This window comes from Eulemur rufifrons, chromosome 14 (assembly GCF_041146395.1).
Source record: "Eulemur rufifrons isolate Redbay chromosome 14, OSU_ERuf_1, whole genome shotgun sequence".
Taxonomy (NCBI): Eukaryota; Metazoa; Chordata; class Mammalia; order Primates; family Lemuridae; genus Eulemur; species Eulemur rufifrons.
Window position 1 is genome coordinate 35,087,203 of NC_090996.1, and position 24,015 is coordinate 35,111,217.

General features: G+C 59.9%; 2 protein-coding genes, 1 long non-coding RNA gene and 1 other non-coding gene across 10 annotated transcripts in view; 2 read left to right on the top strand and 2 right to left on the bottom strand.

The window, feature by feature from the left end:
• The window catches only part of TRAF7 (TNF receptor associated factor 7), a 29,012-nt gene extending 13,297 nt beyond the window's left edge, over window positions 1–15,715 (bottom strand). The window contains exon 1 of one of the 4 annotated variants that reach the window (XM_069487062.1): window positions 6,272–6,725. The gene's annotated coding sequence lies outside the window, so the exon portion shown is untranslated. Of the gene's footprint in view, window positions 1–6,271; window positions 6,726–7,148; window positions 7,207–14,472; window positions 14,643–15,650 lie in introns of those variants that run through there. The other 3 variants (XM_069487064.1, XM_069487063.1, XM_069487060.1) reach the window with 3 other exon arrangements.
• LOC138394743 (uncharacterized) lies at window positions 6,736–7,641 on the top strand. Its single transcript, XR_011235323.1, has 2 exons — window positions 6,736–6,975; window positions 7,203–7,641. It is a non-coding gene; the product is annotated as an uncharacterized lncRNA (long non-coding RNA).
• On the top strand, window positions 7,016–7,098 carry LOC138394941 (small nucleolar RNA SNORD60). Its single transcript, XR_011235449.1, has one exon. It is a non-coding gene; the product is annotated as a small nucleolar RNA SNORD60 (small nucleolar RNA).
• Window positions 15,716–16,082: 367 nt separating the features above from the next.
• RAB26 (RAB26, member RAS oncogene family) lies at window positions 16,083–21,619 on the bottom strand. 4 transcript variants are annotated; one of them, XM_069487065.1, is made up of 9 exons: window positions 21,301–21,619; window positions 20,153–20,263; window positions 18,078–18,182; window positions 17,930–17,996; window positions 17,746–17,798; window positions 17,410–17,532; window positions 17,244–17,300; window positions 17,060–17,136; window positions 16,083–16,962 (listed from the first exon to the last, which is right to left on the bottom strand). In XM_069487065.1, the coding sequence occupies exons 1-9, from the start codon at window positions 21,493–21,495 to the stop codon at window positions 16,860–16,862; spliced, it is 891 nt and encodes a 296-aa protein (XP_069343166.1). In that variant the 5' UTR covers window positions 21,496–21,619; the 3' UTR covers window positions 16,083–16,859. The 4 variants fall into 4 exon arrangements, with proteins under 4 accessions (XP_069343166.1, XP_069343168.1, XP_069343167.1 ...); XM_069487067.1 differs by having other exon boundaries at window positions 16,084–16,962; window positions 18,078–18,119; XM_069487066.1 differs by having other exon boundaries at window positions 16,084–16,962; window positions 17,410–17,475.
• Between the last annotated feature and the right edge of the window lie 2,396 nt (window positions 21,620–24,015).

Here is a 24,015-nt window from a genome sequence, read left to right on the forward strand (position 1 = left end):
CAGGACGCCTGCCCCAGGGTGGGGCCTTCAGAACAAGCTTGCTCCCTAGGGCAGTGCAGCAGCAGGGAGTCCACCCTGGTGGCTCTGGTCTCACCTCAGGGTGGCCTGGCTGTGGGCCAAGGCCCCAAAGGACAGGAGAGAAAATAAGCTGCTAGAAGGTCTGGGTGGGACACCTGCCAAGCCCGGCACATGCCAAGAAGGTGGCAGAGATGGTCTCTGCTCCAGCCCACGAGGAGTCCAGCTGGTTCCTGCACCTTCCCTGCCAGGCCCTCCTGACCTGGCCCCTCTGGTGGTGTCTGTCCTGCACACACGCCTTCAGGATGGCACTTGTCAGCCACACCATGGCCGTGCAGTGTGGCCTGGGCCCTGCAGTGGCTCCCCAGCCCAGTCTATGTGTCGGCAGGGAGCCCTGGCATCTCCTGCAAGGGCTCCTGGGCTGTCCAGGCTCTTCCTGCCCCTTGCAATGCCACCCGCCCGGCCACGGATCCACTCAGCCTTCGGGCCTCAGTCCTCAGCCCGACATCTCACAGATCGGGGGTGACTCGGCCCCTGTGGTTGGCACTGCCCTGAGACACCCAGCCTCACTCTGAGCGCCCTACAGGTCGGAGTAGACGGGGGGAGGGGTCCCAAGAGATTGGCCAAAGCCCCTCTCCTCCTGCCCCCCAGTGCCCCGTTGGCCGGCCAGTGCACAGCCAGGCTCCACGGCTCCCACCTCCTGCCCTCCCACAGCCCCAGCCCCAGCTAGGAGCTGGGACAGGGTCCAAACACCAGCCGCCCCATGGTCCAAACACCAGCCGCCCCATCCAATACCCACAGACCCAGTGTGACTCCAGGGGCTTGGCTGTGTGTCCCAGACTGGGCTCTCTGGGGATCTGTCCTCCCAAGGGGAGAGGCAGTGCCAGGCACCTGCAGCCGGGCTGACAGGAAGCCTTAGGGCAGAGGTGTGAACATGGCGTGGTCGGAAGCCCCACTTCGACCCCCGACCTGTCTGCTCCCCAACTTCCCAGCAGCGCCGCAGGTCTCCTCGATAAGCAGAAGGTGTGAGAGCAGCCAGGAGCTCGGCTTGTATCCCGCTTGTGATGAGGACACCCCAGCCAGGTGAGGCCCAGACAGCCTGAACCTGAGGACTCCAGGACTCACCGTCAGCACAAAAGGTACAGCCCTCGTGGGGAAGCCAAGGCGGCTCCGCCACTGAGACATGGGGAGGGGTTGGGGCTCGCAGGCAGCCTGCTGGGAGACACTGACCTGGATTTTACAAACCCATCTGTTCCCTCCACTGCAAGCTTCCAGGGCTGCAAGGCCAGCTGAGAGCCCCAGTGAGTGACACCAGGGGCCCAGGCGGCTGGGATCCCAGCAGGCACTTCCCCGGGGACCGCGGCCAGCCTGCCAGCCCCGAGCGAGCGCCTGCTGCTCACAGTCTGGGAGAGCAAGCGTCTGGCTTCTCCCTCACTCTGAAGTGAGGTAAACAGAAAGGCACGCAGGGCAACATGCAAATCAGCTGGAAAGTCCCGGCTGGCCAATAGCGGCCAGGCCCACAGTGACAGACAGACAGACACACACACACACACATACACACGCGAGTGCCGGGTGGGGGGACGCACAAGACCGAGTATGTTCCCCTCCCTCCTTCCCTGCGTGGCCTGGGGTTCAGTGTTCAGCCCCAGCCTGGGACCCAGGGGTGGGCAGGATCCCGGGCTGGAGACCAGCACCCCATCTGTGCCCTGCCTGGGACACGGAGATCCATCCTCAGCACCTCAGAACTGAGCAAGATGCCTGAAGCCTCCCCTCAGCCCAGTCCCACGAGGGCTGACTTTTGCAATAACAGTCTGTTTCCCCGAATCCTCTAGACCAGGCCTGCACGGGGAGAGTGCCCTGTAGGCCAAACCCCAAGCACCCCCGCCACTGGGAGGCAGAGGAGCTGGGTGGGGGTGTCACACCCAGCCCCCAGAGTGGGAGCACCTCTTCCACACCCCGCCGTCTATACCGAGGCCCCTGGGCAGGATCACAGCAAGAATTCCCCGAGGTTCCCTGCGCCCCAGAAGCCTGGCCTCTCCTGCCCTCCCGTTCTCGGTGCTAGGAGCAAGCCGCTTCTACAGGATGGGCGCCCTTGTCCCAAACTGGGAAAAGCCGCGAGGGGCCGGTGGGGGGTGGGGGGGACGGGGGCTGAGAAAGGTTTTCCCCATCGGCTCCCTGCCCCTCCCTTCCAAGTCCCCACCGCCTGCCTGTCCCCAGAGCCTGAGGTAGGTGCTGCAGGGACCAGGGGATTCTATCTTTTAAAGAGAGGAAAGCAGGCTGTGCACCTGGTGTGATGCCAGTCCTCACAGGGGACCGTCGGACACACAGGGCCCTGCGGGGCGAGGAGGGCTGGCTGAGCTGTGAGCAAGCAGGGCTGGCCTTCCTCTGTGGTTCCCTATGGGGCCCCAACCCACTTCACATGAGGCTGGGGTCAAGGCCCAGGGGTCTTTGTCCCCCCACATCCAAGGGGTTCCTGGGGCCCTGGGGTCACTCACGGTCCAGTGAGGCACTGGACCTTGTGATCCCCACCTTTGAGTGTGCCCCAGTCCCTCTGCTCCAACACAGCCCCTCCTCTGGACACCTCAAGAGCCCTCCGCACCCCTCGTAGGAGGGAGCCCGAGGCCCAGATGGAGCACGGGATCTGCTGGGACATCACCGTCAGGGGGATGCGGGACATAGGCCCCCACCCTGCTTCCCCCTTGACACGCCCAGAGGGGGTCTGGGCCAGTGGAGTGAGCGCCAGGTGGGCCCTGTTGCAGTTGGGGCAAAGAGGGTCTCCAGGTGCAGCTCCCTGCTGGGACGTTTCGGCCTCAGACAGCTCCTCCAGCAACCCCAGGCAGCCAGGCTGGGGTGTCCCCTGAACTGCGGTGCTGAGCCAGCAAGGGGGTGGTGCACCCATCAGGCCAGCGACTGCCCTGGGAGGAGCCTGATGCAGCTGAGACGCCTCAGCCCCGCCTGCCACAGAGCTGTGTGTGGCCGACTGGCTGGACTGCAGCCAGAGCTCCAAGCACGGCCCCTGGCATCACAGAGCTGGCCCCAGGCACCCAAGACCACCCAGACCCTGGGTCAGCCCCTGCTTCAGCCCCCTGGCCCAGGCCCAAGCAGCCAAATCCTATAGAAACAGGCCTGGTTGCCATAGCAAAGCCACACGCACTTCCTCTGACGTCCCCTTAGCATGTCTTTTCCATCCCAAACAGGCAGGGTGTGACGGTGGGGGCCCCTGGGGCTCCCCCTCGGAACCTCAGCAGGCCCCAGCCAGAGGCCTGCTCAGCCTCCCTTCCCTCCCAGCACCTGGCCCGGGCCTCCACCCTCACCTCGCCTCTCCCTGCTCTCTGCGCCCACAGCCCCAACTTCTCAGACGCCTCCTAACTGGCTTCCTCTCCCCAGGACTCTGCCTCCTTGCACCCCCCGCCCCCCACCAAGCTCCGGCCTTTCCAGCCTGGCCAGGCTGCTCCAGCACCCACAGCTCCCTCTGCTGGAGGGAGGGCCGGGCTCTAGCCCCACTTCCTGCTGCCCCACTGCCCCTTAGGGGCCACTGTCAAGTCACCTCTCATGGCTGTCTATGGTATGGGGAACCTGGCCCAGTGTGGGGGAAGTCCAGAGGGCTTCCCAGAGGAAAGGGCTGGCCAGATACAGAGCAGGGAGAGCATTCTGGGGCACAGGAAGAAATGGCATCTGTCCTGTCTCAGCACCCAGCTACAGGGGCACAACCAGAAAACTTGCTCCTGTGCCCACCTTCCTCCTTCATCTGCCCCACCTGGCTGCACCCTCCTCCAGGGAGCAACCACACCTCTCCTGCTCTGGGACCAGCACAATGGGGACCCTGGGAACACCTGTCAAAAGCCAAGGGGTTGGTGGGTCCCTTTCCAAGGGTCCCTCCTCCATGAGCCAGTCAGAGGGCCTGGTGAAGTCCTGGGTGCCCACCCACTGGTAAGGCCAGGCTGGTGGGGACCCAGATTCAGAGCCAGCAGCTCTCGGGGCTGGGCATATGCTGGCACTTCACACACAGGTGTCTGTCATGGAGACAGTATGGCATAGTGGCCAAGGCCACAGGCACCAGACAGACCTGGTTCAAATCCCACTGCTGCCCTTAACAGCAGTGTGACTCTGGGCCTCGGGTTTCTCATAACATGGAGTAGAGACGGACCCACGTCTGGAAGGAACCAGGAAGACGACACACGGGTCAAGTGGGAGAGCTCCACCGACAGCAGCTCCTCCGTGAGAGCCAAAGCTGGAGACTGAGAAAGGCCAGGAAGCCCACCCAGGGACACGCCACCGGCAAGAGGTCACACCGACTGGCCAAGCCGCATTCTTTCTACGTCCTCCACTGCTGCCACAAACCTAGGAGCCCCACCGTGCGCTGCGTGGCCCCACATCAAGCCCGGGAGCAGCCGCACGCAGCGTGCGCACTGCTGGTACCCCCAGGCCAGCAGACCCTGCGGCTGCATCTTCCTCCCACTCCCCAGCCCATTCACTCCTTCATCCAGCCAGGTGGCCAAGGGTCATGCCACTGGGGGCCAGGCCTTGTGCTGGAGAGTGGGGCACACTGACAGCTAAACACAAGTCTGACCCTGGAGGAGCTAGGAGCCTGGTGGGGAGGCAGACAGAGAGAGGGTCGACACCCCACGAATCTCCATTCACTCTCCCTGAGGGACTTTTCAGTGGGTGCTGAAGACCCTGATCTTTTCCACCCAGTCCCAGAAATATCTTGACACTTACACACAGTGGAAGTTAAGTCACAGGAACCTCTCAGGTTGGGGCACCTACTCCAGGCCCCTCCTTCCTGGCCAGTCACCTCTCTCAGCTGGGCTGCCCATGTCCCTGCTCCCCTCAGAGGGAGAGTCTGGCTTCCCGGAGACTGTAGCTATAGGGTGCAGGAACCTTGGGACACGGGGACCAGGGCTTCTGCGGAGAAACGTGAATGCCCAGAGCAGTGCAAGTAGGCATTCAGCTCAGAGAGGCAGTGCCTGCCACACAGGCCCTCAGGGAAGGGGTCTGGGAAGGGGGAGGCTGCAAGCCTGGGGAAGGCTGGGGGCAGGCAGCCCACAGAGAGAGGGCCTGTGTGTCCCCAGGGAGGGGTCTGAGGGGTGGTGAGAAAGGTGGGCAGACAGGCCAGGCAGCATGGCACTCCTACACAAGTGAGGCAACAAGCAGGGTGCAACCCCACCCCGCTCCCTGAGAGCAGTATGGGACCAATAGGACCCACACCTGGACCCCAGCCCCAGCCCCCACTGACTACCCTGGCCTGGCTCAGGACAACGTGCCTGGACAGCCGGCCCCCAATGGGGACTAAGAGGTTGGCCCAGCCTTATCCTCTCCTGCTTCCCCACTGAACCCCCAAGTCGATCTCCACACGAGACAAGGCTGTCTACTAGACCTAGGTCTGCTCCCGCCTCTCCTGTGCTTCAAGTCCTCCAACAGCCTGTTTGTCAGCACCATGAAATCCCCACCCTGCACCCCGTGAAGCTGCCCTGGCCTCATCGACTTCCTCTCTCAACTCCACCACTTCGCGATACTCGCTGGGGTATGCCAAGGCCTTTCTCACCCAGGCCTTTGTACGTCTCGCTCCCTCTGCCTGGAATGCTCTTCCCGCAACATCCCAGGATTGGCTGCTTCTCCATCGGGTCTTTGGCTAACAGTAGCGCTGCCACCCCCCTCGCTTTCTCAGCACCCTGTTTCTTTCTGTCATAGCACCTCTCAACTGCTCCTTGGGATTTCGTCTGGCCATTGTCAGTCCCTCCACGCCATTTCCCTAGACCAGGAGACATCTGCCAATGTCTGCAGACATTTTTGTTGTCACAATGGCAGGGGGGTGTGTTGACTGGTATCCAGTGGGTAAAGCCAGGGATGGGGCTCAACATCCTACAATGCACGCACAGACCCTCGCAGCAAAGAATGACCCGGCCGGATCTGTCAAGAGCGCGGAGAGTGAGCAACCCTGCACCAGACGATGAGCTTACGAGACCTGGGATCGTGTTCTCCGCAGTCTCCCGGCGCCCAGAACCGTGCCCGGCACCCAGGCGGCGCTCAGTAAATGCAGGAAGAAAGAACGAATAAAGAATGAGAGAAAGAGGGAAGGAGCGAGCGACGGACGAGCTGACAGACAGACTGACCGACGCAGAGACCCTGGACGTCCAGCCCCGCCCCCCAGGCAAACCACCCCCCACCCCCGGCCGGGCCCCGACGCGCCCGCTGAACCCCATCGCGCGGCATCGAGGCGCGATCCCCGATCCGGGTGCGCCGCACGGACACTCACCCGCCCGCGGCCGCCCCGGAGCGGCAGCGCCACCCTCCCGCTTCATGGTGCCCCCTAGACAGGCGGCCGGGAAAGGGACAGACGCGCGAGCCGGAAGCGCTCGGGCGCTGCGCCCGCCGGGACTTGTAGTTCTATGGCTCGCGAGGCCCGGGCGGCTGCCTCACGCGCGGCACTTCAGAAACTACGACTTCCGGCGGCCATGTCGCCGCGGGGCGGGATTGGCAGCTTCAGAATCACTCTATGTTGCAGTTCGGAGTCTGATTGGCTGTGTCTATCCGTCGCTCATAGTTAGGCTCAAAGGGCTCTGCAAAAGGGAGGAGCTTCGGGTCGCCGTCTGAGGGACCGCCTCCCAAAAGAAATGACATAGCACGATTGGTGGAAACAACGCTGTAGAGCGCGGAGCGTATCCGCGGCAAGGGAAGGCGGGCACTTCCGCCAGGATTGCCCAATCACAGAGGTGAGATTCTTTCTATAAAGGCTTTAGCCTCGCGCGCGCTTGTTCTTTCGAGATTCAGATCGCGGGGTTACGCTGTCTGGTTTTGTCCTCGGTTTCCACAGTTCAGGGAGCAGCTGGGCTCCCAGAGGGGTTTCGAGGGTAGCCCATACTCTGCAAAACTGTTGGACAAGAGCCCTGGTCTGAGCTCGCCTTGGCCCTGAGAGTTCAAACGTCTCTTCCAGAGTTTCAGACCTTCAGCGCTCTGCAGGTAAGACTGGGCCAGGCCTGGTTTCCCCGATGTAGCCCCGAGCCTGTGATGAATTGCTTTAATTTCTGACACCTCGTATGAAAACTGCATGTGCAGTCTGATTATTTTGCAAGACTGAGGCTTGTGGTGCGCATCTTTGATGGGGAGGGTCTGGGAGTGAAAACGGGTCTTACCTGAATGGGGAAGAGAAGGCTTCTGTCTACATTTCGGTGCCGTTTGACTTTCAGGGCCGTCGTGAGCTGGCAGCGGATCTTGAATCTAAATCAACCTCAATCCAGAGGCCCAGCAGGCAGGAGGGCCTGGTGGTAAGGCAAGCTCTGTGTCTGTTTGAACTGCTTAGAAATAAAGCAGCGGTGGTGAGTTTGTTAGGTAGGGCTAGGGGCATCCAGGCGGCAGGGCAGGCGACAATGGGAGGGGGCCGAGGGTCAGGACTAATAAAACAGGAGAGAAACCATAACAGCAGGAACTTGAGAATAGGGACCTTTCCCGACAGGGGACATGCACAAACGCCAGGAGTTTATGACCAAAAGTAAAGTTTGTCTCATTAGCATAGTAAAAATCACAGTCTGCTCTGGTGATGGGCAGAGCAGTAGTTACTGAGCCCGGCCACTTCCTCCATGATTGCCGTACATTAACTGCACGTGGCGGAAAGTCACCTGCCCAACCTGGAACATATCTGGCTAAACCACAGCGGTGATGTGGATCAGGAACTTTTACATCAGCCACCACCTGGCCTGGCCACAACTATGGATCAAGAGTTTGGTGTTCTACCCAGAAACAACAAAGAACTGAACAGGGAAGGTGGGAGGGGGATCGGCTCTCCCCCGCTTATAAAAATCCTCACAAAGCCCCTTCTGGGCTGACTCTCTCTTCGGATTCAGCCCACTCGCGCTCGAGTGAATAAACCCAGCCCTGTTGCTGCCACGGAGCCTGTGTGTGACATCTGTCCTTTGGGTCATTCCTCTTTCATTTGGTGCCAAAACCTGGGATGGGCAGCCCCTTCCCTGGAAGGTCAGCTCCTGTCCCGACCCTTAAGGACGCTTCTCACCGACATCTGCCCTCAGACCCATAAGCCAGCGCGGCAACATTTCACCTCTCGGAATCTGGTCTCGACTTGCGTTAAAGTCAATTCCTTTCACTTCCTCTTTTCCTTTACTCACTGGGCCACCCCTTTTGCCGTGCGTCTCAAACTCCAACGTTCTCAAACTCCAGCGTTGCTCACGGCTTCCTCAAGGGAAGACAGTCTTCCCTTCTGTTTGACCAGTGGCAGGGACGCCCCCACCCACCTAACAGCCGTTTTTCAGCCCAGGATCACAGGTGGGGACACCACCTGTGTGTCCTCAGTGCTGCACTGTGTGTGGTCCTTTTCCTCTCATCTTTTTCCTTCACCCAATAATGGGAAATTTACTGACCTCTGTCCCCTTTTCTTCTCCTCTGGCCTGTGTCCTCTCCGCTCTGAAGCCCCTCCGACTTTATCCTAACCTTAAGCCCTAATGTCTCATCTTTTGTTACACAGCCTGGTCCTAACATAAATTAGGTAATGGGTCACAGTGGCCCGAAATTGGGACCTTTGGCCTCTCTATTCTCCGAGAACTTGATAGCTTTTGCCAACGTTCGGGCCAGTGATCCGAGGTTCTGATGTCCAGGCTTTCTTTGCTGTCCGCTCACAGCCCTCCCTCTCACTGAGACCCTTCTCAGATCTTCCTTTCTTCCGCCCTTCCTCCCTCAATCAGACCCGGACCCGCTCAACCCTCAGATGACCTAGCCCCCTCTGCACGCTCCTCATCCCCCTGCACCCACTCACTCCTCACTCAGGTGCCTGGTTTGGTCCCGGTCATCAGCTCCCCCTTCACAGGGTTGCTGGGGCAGGAGTCGGGTCCACATTCCCTTTTTTCTCACAGACCTCTCCCAGGTCTGGCGCTTAGGTGTCTTCTCGGCAGATTCCACTAAATTTATTCAAGAATTTCAAGACCTTTGCTAATCGTATGATCTTACCTGGCATGATCTTTCCATCATCCTCTCCTCTCCCTTCTGATGAACGTGACTGAGTGTGGGCTAAGGCCCAGTCACATGCCGACGGTCTTGCCCTCCCCGAGGCCCCCCCCCACCGTGCTGTTCCAGGAGGACCCCCTTGGGGAGTGTCAGCACAGTTCCCCAGATCTCAGGCGCCGAGACCACGATTGCCTTTCTGATAGAAGGACTAAAAGAGGTGGCACATAAAGCCGTCAGTTATAACAAATTAAGAGAAACAACCCAAACCCGAGATGAGAATCCTGCCCAATCCTGGGAGCAATTAGTCCTGGCCGTGCAGAAATTCTGTGGACCCAGAGGGTCCCGGTGGCCAACTAATCCTCAGAATGCATTTGATTTCCCAGTCTGCTCCTGACATTTAAAAGAAACCCCAAAAGCTAGACCTCAGCCCCCACACCCCACAGTGGGATCTTACAGAGGCGGCCTTTAAGGTCTTTTAACAACAGGGAGGAAGGGGCTGTAAACAGACTAACTGAACTCCAAATGCTTGCCTCTGCTGTCGGACAACCCAGGACCGGGGGTGCCGAAAAGACTAGTAAGCCCCGTCTAGGATTCCAGAGTCTGCCAGGTCCATGTTTCAAATGTGGCCAAAGTGGCCACTGGGCTAGGAAGTGTCCCCAGCCCAGAACTCCCCCGCACTGGAAGTCTGACTGCCCCGGACCCGCCGGAGTCGCACAGAGGCAGCCCACGCTGAAGCTGAACTTCCAGGACCCACAGCAGCTGTGCCCGGATTTCCGCGGACTGGCGGCTGAAGACTGATGATGCCCGGGAGCCCAGCAGGCCTGTGGACCGTCTCGGATGCTGAGCCGGGTAACTGACGGTGGAGGGTAAGTCCGTTCCATTTTTAACTGATACAGGGCCACGCACGCCACCCTGCCTTCTTATGATAAGCCTCTAACCAGATCTAAAATCACCTTTGTGGGCATTGATGGCCGACTTTCTCAACCCCTCCAAACCCCGGTCTTTTGGTGTCACCTGTGTCCTCCTTTTCACGCACATTTCTAGTTATCCCTGCGTGTCCTGTTCATTATTAGGGAGGGATATTTTAACAAAACCGTCCGCTACGCTTTACACCCCAGCTGTCTCCCCACCCCTCCCCGCCTTTCTAACTTCACCTTCTGTTCCTGGTCCCCCGGCACTGGGGCCGGATGTCCCTGCTGTTAGCCCCCAGATATGGGACGTTTCCAATCCCTCTCGCTGCACACCATCCTCCCATCAAAATCCCCTTAAAACCTAGTCACCCATACCCTGCGCAACGTCAATGTCTAATCCCCTCCCCTCTCTACTGGACCTAAAACCCACCATAACCAAACTTCTCTGCCGCAGCCTCCTCCGACCCATTTCATCTCCTTACAGCACTCCCGTCCTGCCTGTCAGGAAGCCAAGCGGATTGTACAGCCTTGTCCAGGACCTCTGTCTCGTCGTCTCTATAGTACAGCCCGTTCATCAGTGGTTCCCACCCTTACGCTGTTCTCTCAACCTTCCCACCGGAAACCGCTCACTGCACGGTCCTCCGCGTCAAGAATGCGTCTTTCTCTACACCCTGGGTCCCAGCCCCTCTTTGCTTCTACGTGGACTGACCCCACCACCAGTTTTTCCCAGCCACTTCCTGGACGGTGCTTCCCCGGGGTTTCAGAGAGAGCCCTTGTTATTTTAGCCAAGCACTGTCTTCAGATCTGACCCGGACAAGCCCCGCTAGTCGGCACTCCTCCGGTAGGTGGACGATCTCTCACGCAGTCCCTCCCTCTCTATTTCACAGACAGACTCTGTCTTGCTCCTCCAACATCTTTTCTCTAAAGGCTACAGAGTTTTTCCTTCCAAAGCACAAATATCCCAACCCACAGTTTCCTATCTAGGCGTCATCCGCCAGGGAAACCAAAAATTGCTCCCTGTGGCAAAACTCCAGGAAATCCAACACCTGCCCCCTCCCTCCACAAAACAGGATCTCCCCTCGTTCCTTGGACTAGTCAGCTGTTTCAGACTTTGGATATCTGGTTTCTCACTCCTCTCCAGGCCCTTATATAAATTAACAAAAGGAAATCTCTACAAACCCATCGACCCAAACTCCTTTCCCTACAATCCTTCCAACACCTACGCAGCACCCTCTTTAGCCCTGCCCGACCCCTCCCAGCCGTTTTTCCTCTTTTATTCTGAAAGACAGTGGTGCGCCCTGGGTGTCTTTACTCAGGACCCACCCCGGGTCCTCGCCCCGTGGCCTTCCTCTCAAATCAGCTGGGTCAGCTAGATCTTACCGTCGTCCAGGGATGGCCAGCTTGCCTGCGGGCTGCAGCAGCAGCTGCTACCCTGATATTAGAAGCCTTTAAAATTACTCTCCATGCCCCCCTAACCATGTACTCCTCCCGTAATCTTCCGAACTTGGTAACTTCCTCTTCCCTCTCCTCCCTCCTTACTGCCCCTGGACTCCTACAACTCTTTGCTCTGTTTTGTGAAACCCCCGTCTTAACCATGAAGGCTGGCCCTGATTTCAACCCAGCAACGTCTCTCCCAACCTCCACGATTCCCCAAGTCCACACACGATGGCTCTGAACTTTCCAGCTCGCTCTGTCACCCTCTCCTCGTGTTTCTGTTTTCCCTCTTCGCTCCCTGACTCACCTGGTATATGCATGGTAGCTCCTTTAAAGGAACCCACCTATCCCCTCCCCCCTCCCCGAGCCGGCTACGCTGTTGTCTCTCAAAACTCTGTCATCGAAGCTGCCGCTCTGTCACCCATCAGCACTCACAACAAGCCGAACTCATCTCCTTAACCCGTGCCCTGACCTTAGCCCGTGGCAAGAGAATCAGCACATATGCTGATTCTAAATACGCTTATCACATCCTCGCCGTCATGCCGCCATCTGGGCTGAACGTGGTTTCCGTACCACACAGGGAAGTCCTGTTATCAATGGCCCTCACATCCCCAAACTCCTTCACGCTGCCACCCTTCCTAAAGAAGCAGGAATCGCACATTGCAAAGGACACCAGAAATCCTCAGGCCTGTAAGCCGGGCAACCAGTTCGCTGGTCTCACAGCACGCCCGGCTACCCGGCCGCTTCAGGGCCATTTCCTCTCCCTGCCTGTCTCTCCCCCATCCTATTCCAGCTCTGAAAATAAAAAATGCCAACACCTCCCCGCCCGTGACAGCTGGTCTCTCAACCACGGCCGCCTCATACTTCCTGCTTCATGAGCAAACACCATCCTGTCAAACCTCCATGACTCCTTTCACGTTGGTTACAAATCTCTTAGCTGCCTGTTGCAACCTCTCATTTCTTTCCCAGCCTGGAAAACACGCTTAGCAATCACTTCCCAGTGCCCGATCTGTCAGTCCTCCTCTGCCCGGGAAGCTCTCTGCCCTCCCCCTTTTCCTACCCACCGAGCCCGTGGTTTTTCACCCGGCCAGGACTGGCTCATATGCCCCCGTCCGCAAATTTAAATATCTCTGAGCCTGGACAGACACTCACCAGGTGGGTTAAAGCCTTCCCCACCAGCACTGAGAAGGCAGTAGACATCATCAGCACCCTTTTCCAGGGTGTTGTCCCCCGTTTTGGACTCCGCCCTCAATCCAGTCAGACCATGGGCCTGCCTTTATCAGTCAGATCACTCGGGGTGTCACATTCCGCAGAGCTGCCAATCTCATCCCATCGTCCCGATCCCCTCGCCCACCGACGAGGCGACCTGGCCAGAAAACTAGTTCTAGTAAAAGACCTCACTCCGCGTCCTCTCAAGCCAAGGTGGGGCGCTCCCACTGCAGCCCCCCTGGGAGAACCAGACCGCTGGGTCCACCGATCTCGGCTGAAACTCTTGGCCGGGCCAAGCCTCAGCCCAGCCATCCGGCTGGAAATCACAAGTACTCTCTCCCCAGCCTCCCTAAGACTCGCGAAAACCCCACAATGACCTTCATGAGCTCTCCTTTCCTCTCGCCGAGATTCTGAGCCTTCCTGACTGACATTTGCCGAGGGATCTAACGTGGTTTGAGCCCAAACGCTGGATACCGATGGCCTTGACTGGATCGGGGACCTGTGCCGGCGGGGAACTTGCAGGGCTGTTGCTCAGAGGAAGCCTCGTTCTTTCCTTTGCCATTCCTTTACTCACGCTGCCTCCGCTCTAACCTCTGCCCGTGCCCGCTCTCCGCTGCCAAACCCCAAACTGCTACAGCAGCCGCTCTTCGGCCCACGGCCCGTCTCCTTAATTTGTCCATCTGCTGTTTGTGCACAGATGGCTACAAGACCCTCCAGGCCACACCTCTCCCCTTCCAATTCTGGATGACCTTAAACTTCACCTTCCGCCCCGACACAGCCCTAAATGAATCCTACCCTGCACGCCCCTCCCCACAAAAATTGCTCAACAAATTAAAGACAATCTGTTCCCGTCAGCCAGAGCTGGCATCGAGAGCTCTCCTGGCATTGTCACGCGGGCCCAACTCTCCAGCCCTGCGCTAATTTGCTTTGAAAGTTACTCAACCCATTCTGGACCTTTTTCAGGCAATTTATCATCCCACGTGTGCAACCGTACCGTCATAAAACAGATCTGACCAGGAAGTCGCCCTCCACCTCCCATCCTCGCCCGTAGCTCCCGATATAAAACCGCAAAACCCCCTTTTGACCTACAAAATACAACCTCCTAAGTGGGACGCCCCCTATGGCTGCTACATTGGCCTTTTGCCAAGTCCGCCCCACCACCCTCTTCTCATTTCTCCCTTATCTCAAAATCCTCACTGTGCTCGTTCCTGGAGTTCATAGACCATCCAACCAATGTCAGCCTCAGGCTTCACCTTAACCCCCTTCCTATGATCTGCTCCCTGAACCCCCTCCAAACAGTAAAGATCCACCATATTCCGGCCGGCACAATGGCAACCCAAGACTTTCCTATTAAAGTCAAAGTCACCAGCCAACAACCCCTACACAGCAGTGACATAACCGCCGGGCTCTCGCCACCCACACTGACTTCATGCAACACCTCAGTCCTCAGTCACACCACTCCTGTGGGAACGACGCTGCACCCTAATATTCCTTGCCAACCCCCCCGTTTCTTCCTCTCTTGCGCCCAAAATGAGCTGTGGCGGCCATTGCCAGTACAGGCCTCCCTCTCTTGGCAGCCTCAGGCCTTGTTGGGGACGCCGCATTATACCTTCAGCAGCAAATGTCACAGCACAGCCCAGAGGCCCCGACAGCTCTCACCAACCGGGTCGAGTCCTTGATCTCCTGACTGACCAATGGGGGGACTTGTACCTTCCCAGGGGAACAGTGTTGCTACTACATCAGTAACACAGGACACATCCAAAATAATCTAGACAAAGTACAAAACCCCATGGAAGCCCGAGATAAGTATTCTCTAACTGGAGGTCCTCCCTGTGGTCTCATCTGGAAGCCTGGTTATGGCCCCTTCTCCCGCTAATACTACGTCAGATCGGAGTAGCCGCCGCACCCCTCCCTGTACAACTCATGCGCTTTATTCACAAACTGTCCTCACCGTCTTCACGGATAAAGCTTAGCTCAGTGCTGTCTCCTCCCCGGCCATCTCTTCATCCTGTGCCAGCGGACCCCATCTCCCCAGCGCCCGCCTCTCTGGCGCCCACGCCGCCCCTGCACACAGTCTTTGAGAAACTTCGCCCCATGCCATAAAGTAATAAAAGTAAAAGGCAGGAATGATAGAGCAGTAGTTCCTGAGCCCAGCCCCTCCCGCCGTGATTGCTACATTAACGTAGTCACCCGGCCAACCCGGACGCCCCCGAACATATCCGGCTAAACCACAGCGGTGATGTGGATCAGGAACTTTACAGCAACCATCACCTGGCCTGGCCACAGCGACGATACGGATCAAGAGCTTGGCGTTCTACCCAGAAACAAAGAACCGAACAGGGCAGGTGGGAGGGGGCGGCTCTCCCCCGCTGATAAAAACCCTCACGAGGCCGGGCCGGTGGCTCACGCCTGTAATCCTAGCACTCTGGGAGGCCGAGGTGGGCGGATCGTTTGAGCTCAGGAGTTCGAGACCAGCCTGAGCAAGAGCGAGACCCCGTCTCTACTAAAAATAGAAAGAAATTATATAGACAGCTAAAAATATATATAGAAAAAATTAGCCGGGCATGGTGGCACATGTCTGTAGTCCCAGGTACTCGGGAGGCTGAGATAGGAGGATCCCTTGAGCTCAGGAGTTTGAGGTTGCTGTGAGCTAGGCTGGTGCCACGGCACTCACTCTAGCCTGGGCAGCAGAGTGAGACTCTGTCTCAAAAAAAAAAAAAACCCCACCCTCACGAAACTCCCTTCTGGGCTGACTCTTTTTGGATTCAGCCCACTCGCACCTGAGTGAATAAACCAGCCCAGTTGCTCCCACGTAGCCTGGGTGTGAGATCTGTCCTTTGGGTCATTCCCCTTTCACCCTGCACCATGACAGTCCTGGAGCCAGCCATACAAGGACAAAAAGTGGGAAGGTAGCAATTCCTGGAACTCTCCACCCTTTCTCAGAAAATGAATATCCCACCCCCAGCTTAGCATAAAATTGGGGAAGCAACGTAAGAAGGAGAGATTGCATTAAGGAGAGATTGCATTACATTCAGGGTCTCTGCAGGGAGCACACCCGCTCCTCTCCGGAACGTGCTTTCGCTTTGTAAAGCTGCTTGTGTGAGTTGCTTGTGTGCGGATGTGACTGACCTGGCATCGACTTGGTGACGGTACCCATCTTTGACACTGGGGACCAGGGAACACCGAGACAGACTCGATAAGTTGGTTCTTTTACTGCTCTATCATTTTTGCATTCTGGCGCGGCGGAGGGCTGGCGCCTGTCTGGAGCAGTCGTGGAAAAAGGACAGAGGTGTGAAAACGCAAGTTCCTGGGGACTGTGCCCTCCATGGCTGCCTATGAAGCCAAAAGATCATTTTTATGCATTTGCCCCACGGTGTCTCGAGCTCTTCAGTAACAGACCTTTGAATGCTGCTTTCCCTGGTGTTGGGATTTGTGGAGGGAAGTGGACACTAACCACCGACGGTCCTGTGTGCTCCCCAAGGAGCACTGGGGTTTGAAGCTGCCACAGATGACAGGGGAATGGCATTTCTTTCAACGGATGAGACGGACGCTTCAGAAAACACACCTTTATTCACGAGGACTGGAAACAGGCTTGCAACCGAAAGCCCAGCTCCATAGCTGCAGCGCACGGTGGGCGTGCGTGGCGATCGCAGACCTCGGCTGGGGCGGCTGGGCCTGCTGCCGTGGCCTGCAGAGCTGGAACCCCGGTCGGCAGGCGGGGTTGGCAATCCTAGTTTCCTGACATTTCAGTGATTTCTCACATGCTGTTCCCAGCATCACAAAGCTGCACGTGTCTTCCAAGGTCACATGAGAAGACCCTGTTGATGTTTGGTGAACCAGAGCCTCCTATTGGGTGGGCTGGGAGCGGGTGGCTCCCATGGCACACAAATGCACAACGTGATCAGCGGTGAAGGCCTCTGTCCCAGGCATGGGCCAAAGTCCTTCCTCTGCCTGAGCTGCTGGGCGCAGGTGAAGACATGGCTTTTCTGAGGGGTTAGGCTTTGAACACGTGGCGCCAGCCGGTGGCCCAGCCGCATAGCTGGGTGTGCCCAGAGGGAGCAGCAGAGTGCAGTGGCCAGGTCTGTACACTTGGTGCCACGCCCCCTCCCACGCAGAAGACCTTTGAGGGCCAGGCTTTAAGGCCATGGCCAGTGGAGGGAGGCTGTGGACCCACTGCCCCTCGGAAGCCTGAAGACAGGCTGCTGCTGGGAGGAGGAAGGGGCAAGGTTTGGCCTGGGGTCCTAGAAATGGATGCCATGGAATTGGCCACGGGTGACAAGGTGAGAAGGCCTGTAGACCTGTCCAGCCTTCTGAGGCTGGGGTTGAGCTCAGCCAGGTTCAGAGTCGGCAGCAGGAGTCCTCTCGGCCCTCCCTCTTCACGTAATCGTGCAGCCGGAAGTGGGGCTCTCCCGGAGCCTTCATGGAGCGCTGCTTCAACTCCCTACAGAGCAAGGGTGACAAAACAGCATGGCCTCCTGTACCCCAACGAGAGGGTTCCGACCCTGGGCTTGGTCTTTCTGGTGACTCCCAGGACTTACTTTGCTATGCCCGTGAAGGCCAAGTCCACGTTGAGGCCTGTCTTGGCACTGGTCTCCATGAACGGCAGCCCATACTCCTGCAAGCAGCCGCTGCCAGCCGGGTGGTGGCCTGGCGTGGTGGGGACATCCCGGGCTCCACAGCCTCAGGGGCACCCTCCTCGACACCCACCCTCCCCTGACTCACCTTGGCCAACTTCTCCCCGTCTTCCCTCTTCACCACATGCTCGTGGGCAGAGTCCACCTGGCCCAGGCACAGAGGTCTTGATGATAGCTGGCCCATGGCTTGCCACCTGCCCCCCTCACCTTTGCTCTGTGGGGCTGGGGTGGGGAGGACAGGACAGGCCTCCCACCTTGTTCCCCAGCAGCATGAGCACCACGTTGTGCTGGGCGTACTCCTGGATCTCGGTCAGCCAGGCCTGTGGGGGGAGAGGCTGGTGCCCCTGCACGCCCTGCCCGTGCCCCAAAGCCTCTGCCTGTCTCCAGAAGAGCCCCCCGTGTGTCAGGCAGAGGCACCCACCTTACAGACACCTTACCCAAGGAGACACATCAAGAAGTTGGAATGTCACCCGGGACCACCTTGGCCCATACTCAACCTGAGCCACCTCCATCCCAGAAGGGACCCTGATGGCCTGTGCCTGAAGGAGGTTGGGGGTGGGTCAGGCCCTACCAGGAAGGAGGCCACTGACCTGGATGTTGTCAAAGGAGGCCTTGCTGGTGACATCATAGAGCAGCAGCAGTGCTGGGAGCAGAGGGGCAGTGAGGACGTCCCTGTTGCCCACCCCCTCGTGCTCACATACCCCCTCCAAGCAGGGCACCCGCAGACCACAGTCCCAACTCCCTGGGGGTCAGGCCATGCATCCGCGGGCTCACCATGAGCATCCCGATAGTAGGCGTGCGTGACACTGCGGAACCGCTCCTGGCCAGCTGTGTCCCAGATCTGCAGCAACAGGCACCAGTCAGGCTGCCCAGCGTCTCCCTGATGTCCCCTGCCCCCAGCTTGCCCTCCCAGACACCTCACCTGCAGCTTCACCTTCACGCCATCCACGTCCAGAACTTTGTTCTGAAACAGAACCAGCCAGCTCCAGCGAGGGCCTAGCACCAGCCTCTGGCCCGGCTCCCAAGGCTGGGGTGGGGGGAGCGGTGTGGAGCCAGCACTGAGCTCAAGTCCATTGACAGGAGTTTGAGGGTCGGGGGCCCTGCCCTGGCTAAGTCCCTACAGTCATTCTTGAGCTATTGCTTGCCCACCTCCCCACACCACCTGCTTCTGTTCTGACCACCTTCCGTCCAGCCTGCAGGTCACATACCTCCTAAAACCCAAGTGCTCTTCGGGCCACCCAGCCCTCCTGGTGGCCCCATGCACAGAGGGGGCCCAGGGCCCCTCCCTCTCAGATGGCCACCCTAGTGATGGACCATGGCCAGTTGTCTCCAGTTCTGGGCCAGCATGTTCCTCTGCCCACCTGGAGGCTCTCCTTCTCCCTGTCCCCCAGGACCTCTCGAGCCCAGCCCCTTCCCCTCCATCTCCCAGCCCAGCCCAGCCCTGGCCGCCCTCCTCATCCTGGGGCCCGCCCCAGCCGGCTCCCCCGTGCCCACTTTCCAACCCCTGCACGCCCCTCCCCTGCGCAGACTGCAGCCTCTGCCCGCCCCCACGTCCTCGCTTGCTCTATACTTGCTGCTTCTGCCTGGAGTCACCCGCACAGATTTGAAGTCACCCACACTATGATCCCAGGCCTTTTGCTAACACTGCCTCAGTTTCCCCATCTGCAAACAGGGATGACCAGGGTGCCGATCACATTGGCTGCTCCAGTAACTTAATGAACTGTTATATGCAAAGCATTGAGAACCATCTGGCTAAAAGTGTATGTTCTAATTTAAAAGACTCTCCCCACTAGGATGTCAGCTCCACAAGGGCTGGGCCTGTGCCCGGTGGGCACTGCTTGTTCGCGTGTGCTTGCTGGCAGTATTCCCCAGCCAGGCCCTTTCGCTGAGGACTAGATGGGAGACAGGAAGTGGCCCAACCCCAGTCCCATCTGCTGGGGTGGGGGTGGGGGCTTCAAACCACAGCCTGAGACCCTGGGTGGCTGGAGCGCATACCACCTCCCTCTCCACAAGCTCCTGCTGTCACAGTGCTTCTGGGTCTCCGGGGAACCAGGCACAGCCATCTGCTGGGCTGGGGAGGCGGCTGGAGAGGACATCTCGCCTTCCCTGGCACCCTGAGCAGGGTGCAAACCACACGGTCTCACTTCCTGCCCAAGAGCTAAGAGGGAGGTGGGGAAGGGGGCACCAAAACAAAGGACCACCACCCTCTGGCCCACCCTGACCCCTTCTGGCACCTCAACTCTGACTCATCTCAGAGGACTTGCGGGAGCCTGGACCCGCACAACAGGATAGAGAATGGCTCCCCAGACCGGAGGGATCCCCCCCCCCACCCTTCCTGTCCCTGGAATGGGCCTCCCTCCCAGCCGCCTGCTAACTGGGTCTAATTAAAGGGTGAGAAAATGCAAATCCAAGATTTGCTGAGAACACACCAGCACCTCAGCACGTGGCACTCAGACGGGTGGGCAGAGGTGGGGGGCCCTGGTGCCAGAGCCCCGCAGACCCCTGCTTAGGATGGGGGGCATCTCCTCACCCCAGGGCAGGGACCTCTCCCCCAAGCAAGCCCTGGACGCCCTCCTCCCCAGGTCCTGGGTGGTGTATCTGCTCCGGCACCAGAGCCACCTGTTTTGTAGGACATGGGTAGGCCACCTGGCACCTCCAACAGCCTCAGGACCTCTTCTGTACAGCGGGGCCACAGTACTGGCCTCCTGAGTGGACATGGGCATTGAGTTACCTCTGTCACCACCCTGGGGGTGCCAGCACTACCTCCCCCAAAGCACCGACACGGGAACTATCTCTGGTGCTCAGGTGCAGCCACTCAGCTTGGGGGCTAAGGTTTCCCACCTCAACTGCCCTCGCCCCGGGATCTGAGCGGCCCAGCTACGAGCCCATCGGTACCACCAGCTTCCCAGCGGTACTGGGGGGATGCAGTGAGCTGACGTGGGGCCCAGGGCCCGGCTGGGCCTGGCCAGGCCTCGCGACATCAGCCTGCACTCTCACCCGGAAGTCGATGCCCACAGTGGAGATGAAGGTCCCCGCCAGGAAAGCGCCATCCTTGAAGCGCACAAGCAGGCAGGTCTTCCCCACGCCCGAGTCCCCAACCAGCATGACCTGGGGCAGGCAGGACAGTCAGAGGTGTCAGGCTGAGCTGGCCTGGCCAGAGAGGGACTGTGGCTCAGGGGCAGGACTGGAGGGTGGTGTCCCAGGCCTGCAAGGTCAGCAGTGCCTGGGGGAGATGGCAGCCACAGTCCCCCCTGGCCTGGATGCCCAGCTTATGCCTCTGGAAGGCTTGGTCCCCTCTCTTCCGAGCAGTGGTCGTCTCCACTGCTGGGGGGTGAGGTCAGCTGCCTCCGTCCAGGACCCTGCCTACCCCTCCCTGCCACGGACACCATGCTCGATCTGGGAGGGGAGTATCTGGGGACCAATGGGGAGCAGAGCTGATGGGGGTGGCAGCTGGGGACCTTCTAAGACTTGTGATGGCCTCTGTGCCAGGGGGCTTCTCCAAATCCCAGCAGGGACACAAATCCCAGCAAGGCTTGGGAGGAATTTGGCAAACCAGGGTCAGATCTTGACCTGAGGAGGGGCCTGGGCTGAGTCTGTGGACAGGGACAGCAGGCAGGCCTCCCCTCCACCGACCTGCTGCCAAATGAGCCCAAACTCAAAGATGGTCCTACTGAACCCCCATTCGCGCACCTCTGCCTCGGTCTGGGGAGGCTCCAAGTGCTCCCCACCCAACTGGCAAACCCCTTCCTAGCCTCTTCCCCCCTCCAAAAAAAAGGAAGATCCACCGACCGTGGGGGTGAGGGAAGGCGGCGTATGGGAATGAGACTGGGGCGCCGGTCGGGGCTAGGGCATTAGGGCGCAGGGAGGGGGCGCTGCCAGGCACTGATGTCTGCGGGACCTCTAGTTCGGCCCTGCCAGCTGGGGGTAGGGGACAGGCCCAGCCAGCTGTTGAATCCCCCAAACCTGGGCTTGACAGCTGTGTGTGCGCCTGCGATGCCCGCGCCAGCACTTCTAGCTGCGGGGTGCCGCCCGGGCCAGCTCCGCGCCGAGGGTCCGCAGGCCCTGCACCCCCTCCCGGAACCCCTCCCCTCTTGGCTCAGACCGGGCGCCACCTGCTGCTCTCGCCTGGGGGGTGCCCGGCTCACCTTGAAGGCGACGTCGTAGAAGTCGCCGCCGCCGCCAAGGGAGGGCCGGCTGGGCTGCAAGGGCCCGTTGGGCGGCGCGTCGGGGCCGGGGCGCGCAGTCCTGGGGCGCGCCGGCCGGGGCCCGTTGGCAGCGGGCAGCGCGGAGGCGGCGGGCGTGCCAGCCCCCTTGCTCCTGGGGGTCTTCTTCCTGGACATGGCGGGTGGCGCTCAGTGCGCTGCCGCCGCGGCCGCCGCGCCCCGGGCCGTCCCGCTTCCCGCGCCGGCCGAGCGCAACCCAGACCCGAACCCTCTCCCTGGCGGCCGCGGCGACATCCCCAGCCCGGCGCCCCGCCTCCCGCCGCCGCCACCGCCACCGCCGCGGGGCGGGGCCATGCAAATGTGCCGCTCGCGCCCCGCCCAGGCCCAGCGACCCTCCCTGGCCGCACGTGGGTCGGCGGGCCTGGCGAAGAAGCGCCCCGAGGTCCTGTGGCCCCTCTACCCGCCCTGCTCCAGCCCAGCGCCCCCCTGGACCGCCGCCGGGCCTGGGACGCGGGAGCTGTCCTGACATGAGGGCGCTGGGACACAGGGCCCGCAGGGGTTGGCAGCCTGCAGCTGTCCCTTCTTGCTCAGAGAGGCCTGCCCCTTGGCCTGCTGCTGCTCCGTGCTCGGTCCCCTCCAGGGCAGGAGGGTCCAGGAAGCCCCAACACTCGGGCTGGGGGAGAAACCTGGCTGCACCGGCGCTCCGGGCTCCGCGACAGCTGGTCATCAGAGGCAGGACAGACGGGCACATAGCACTCTGCCCCGCAGCTTCTGCCTCCTACGCCGAAGCCTTGGGATCCAAGGGAAAAAGGTAGCAGGTGCCACAGCCAGCAGCACACCGTCTGAGGGTCCCCTCCGGTGGGCCTGTGCCCCCAAGGGTCTGCAAGGTGGGAGGCCCCCTCCCCTGGGCTGTAGCTGGCCCCTAAGCCTGCCCATTCCAGGTTCTGGCCCCAGGGTGGCCAGTCCTGATTCTCCAAACCTGAGCTGGTCCCTGGCACACTCATCTCCAGGCCCTGACACACCCTCCCCGCCGGGGCTGACTGGAGCTCTCGGTTTGAGAATGAGCCCGAGGTGATCAGAGCTGGGGGGCAGTGGGTGCAGGGGGCGGTGCCCCTGGGGCGGGGTGCTTCCTGGTGCTCCTCTGGGAGCCAGAGGGATGGCCTGGCTGTCCCCCAAGATGTGACAGCTGTCACCAGGACCCTGGGCCCTTCAGAAGCCTAATTCCTCCCAGCTGGCAGGGCCCAGAGCTCAAATAATGAGCTGCCCCTGGGGCTCAGAGGCCTGAGGAAACACAGATGGCGGGACGTGCCCAGCAGAGCGGTTACTCGAGAGGGCCTGGCAGCTGCCCACGCAGAACAGGCCACGGAGAGCTGCCCTGCATTGAGTGCTACCACAGGCCAGACACTTGTCATTGTCAACCCTACCCTGTGGGATGGCTGCTGCTGTGGCTCCCAGTGGACAGGCAGGGACACTGAGGCCCAGAAAGGTGACGGGAGCTGTCCAAGGTCACCAGGCTAGGAAGGAGCAGAGCCAGGATTTGCCTCTGGGAACTCTAGCTCCCAGAACGTACACTGTCCCCTGGCAGAGTTGGTCCCGAGCTCCCCTGGAGCTTCCTCAGGGACCTCTCAGAGCTGGGGGACAAAACTGGGAAAGCCCCCTCCAAGCCCCCAGGCTGCCTTTCCTTTGCTCGCCCCCCACCTCTTCCAGGCCAGTCCCCAGATGTGTGCGCAGTGGGTCTGGGGCAGGGGATTGGGCTCCAGGTGTGCACCCCGCAAGGCCAGCTTCAGGACAGTGGGCCCCTGGTCTCAGCTAGGGCATCAGCAGCCGCCACCCACTGGCTCCAGGGTCCTGGGCAGTGGACTCCCCACACCCTCCTGCCAGTTGCTGCCCAGGGCACACCCAGGCCATGGAAACCAGGAGAAGCTGGGTGCTTCGGGGCGGGGCAGAAGTGCAGATGCGTGACCAGAGAAAGTGGGAGGCCTGGCAGGGAGGAGAGCTTTGAGCAATAGAGGAGACGGGCTTGCCCTTGTAACCTTTAAAATTGGGAGAGTTTACATAAAAACCCAGGTCTCTGGTTCCTCTTGAAAAGATGGGGGGGGTGCCCTGGGTGCCTGCATCATGGCCCCCACTCCCTTGGCTTCCCGAGGCCTCCTAATCTTGATCATTATGTCTCTTGGTTCCTCTGTCTGCCATCTGTTTCACCCTCTGGAACGTAAACTCTCTGGGCACAGGAAGCAGCTTGTCTTGGTCACTGCTGTGTCCCTAGCAGCTGGCCCTGAGCCTCAGTCAACAGTTATTACATTGGCGAAAGAAACACGAGTTAGAAACACAGGCCTCACTTCAGGAGGACACGTTGTTGCTAACAAGGATCTGAGGCAGACTGTGCTCAGCCTGCAATGGGAGCACGGCTGGAGCGATGAAGCAGTGAGAGCAAGGCTTTGTGGAGGAGGGAGGATTTGCACTGGGCTTTGAAGGTTGCGCTGGAGTCTGACAGAAGAGGAGACAGGGAAACTCAGCGGGTGGAGGGAGTGAATGTGCGCAGGCCCAAGTGCCAGGGGGCGGGCACTTGAAGCTGAACAGGCCGAGTGTGGTCTGGGTGCTTGGAGGAAATGGTAAGGCAGGAGGGGGCCAGATCGTAAGGAAATCGCAATGTTATGCCTAGGAGCTTGGACATCGTTCAGCAGGAAGCAGAGAGTC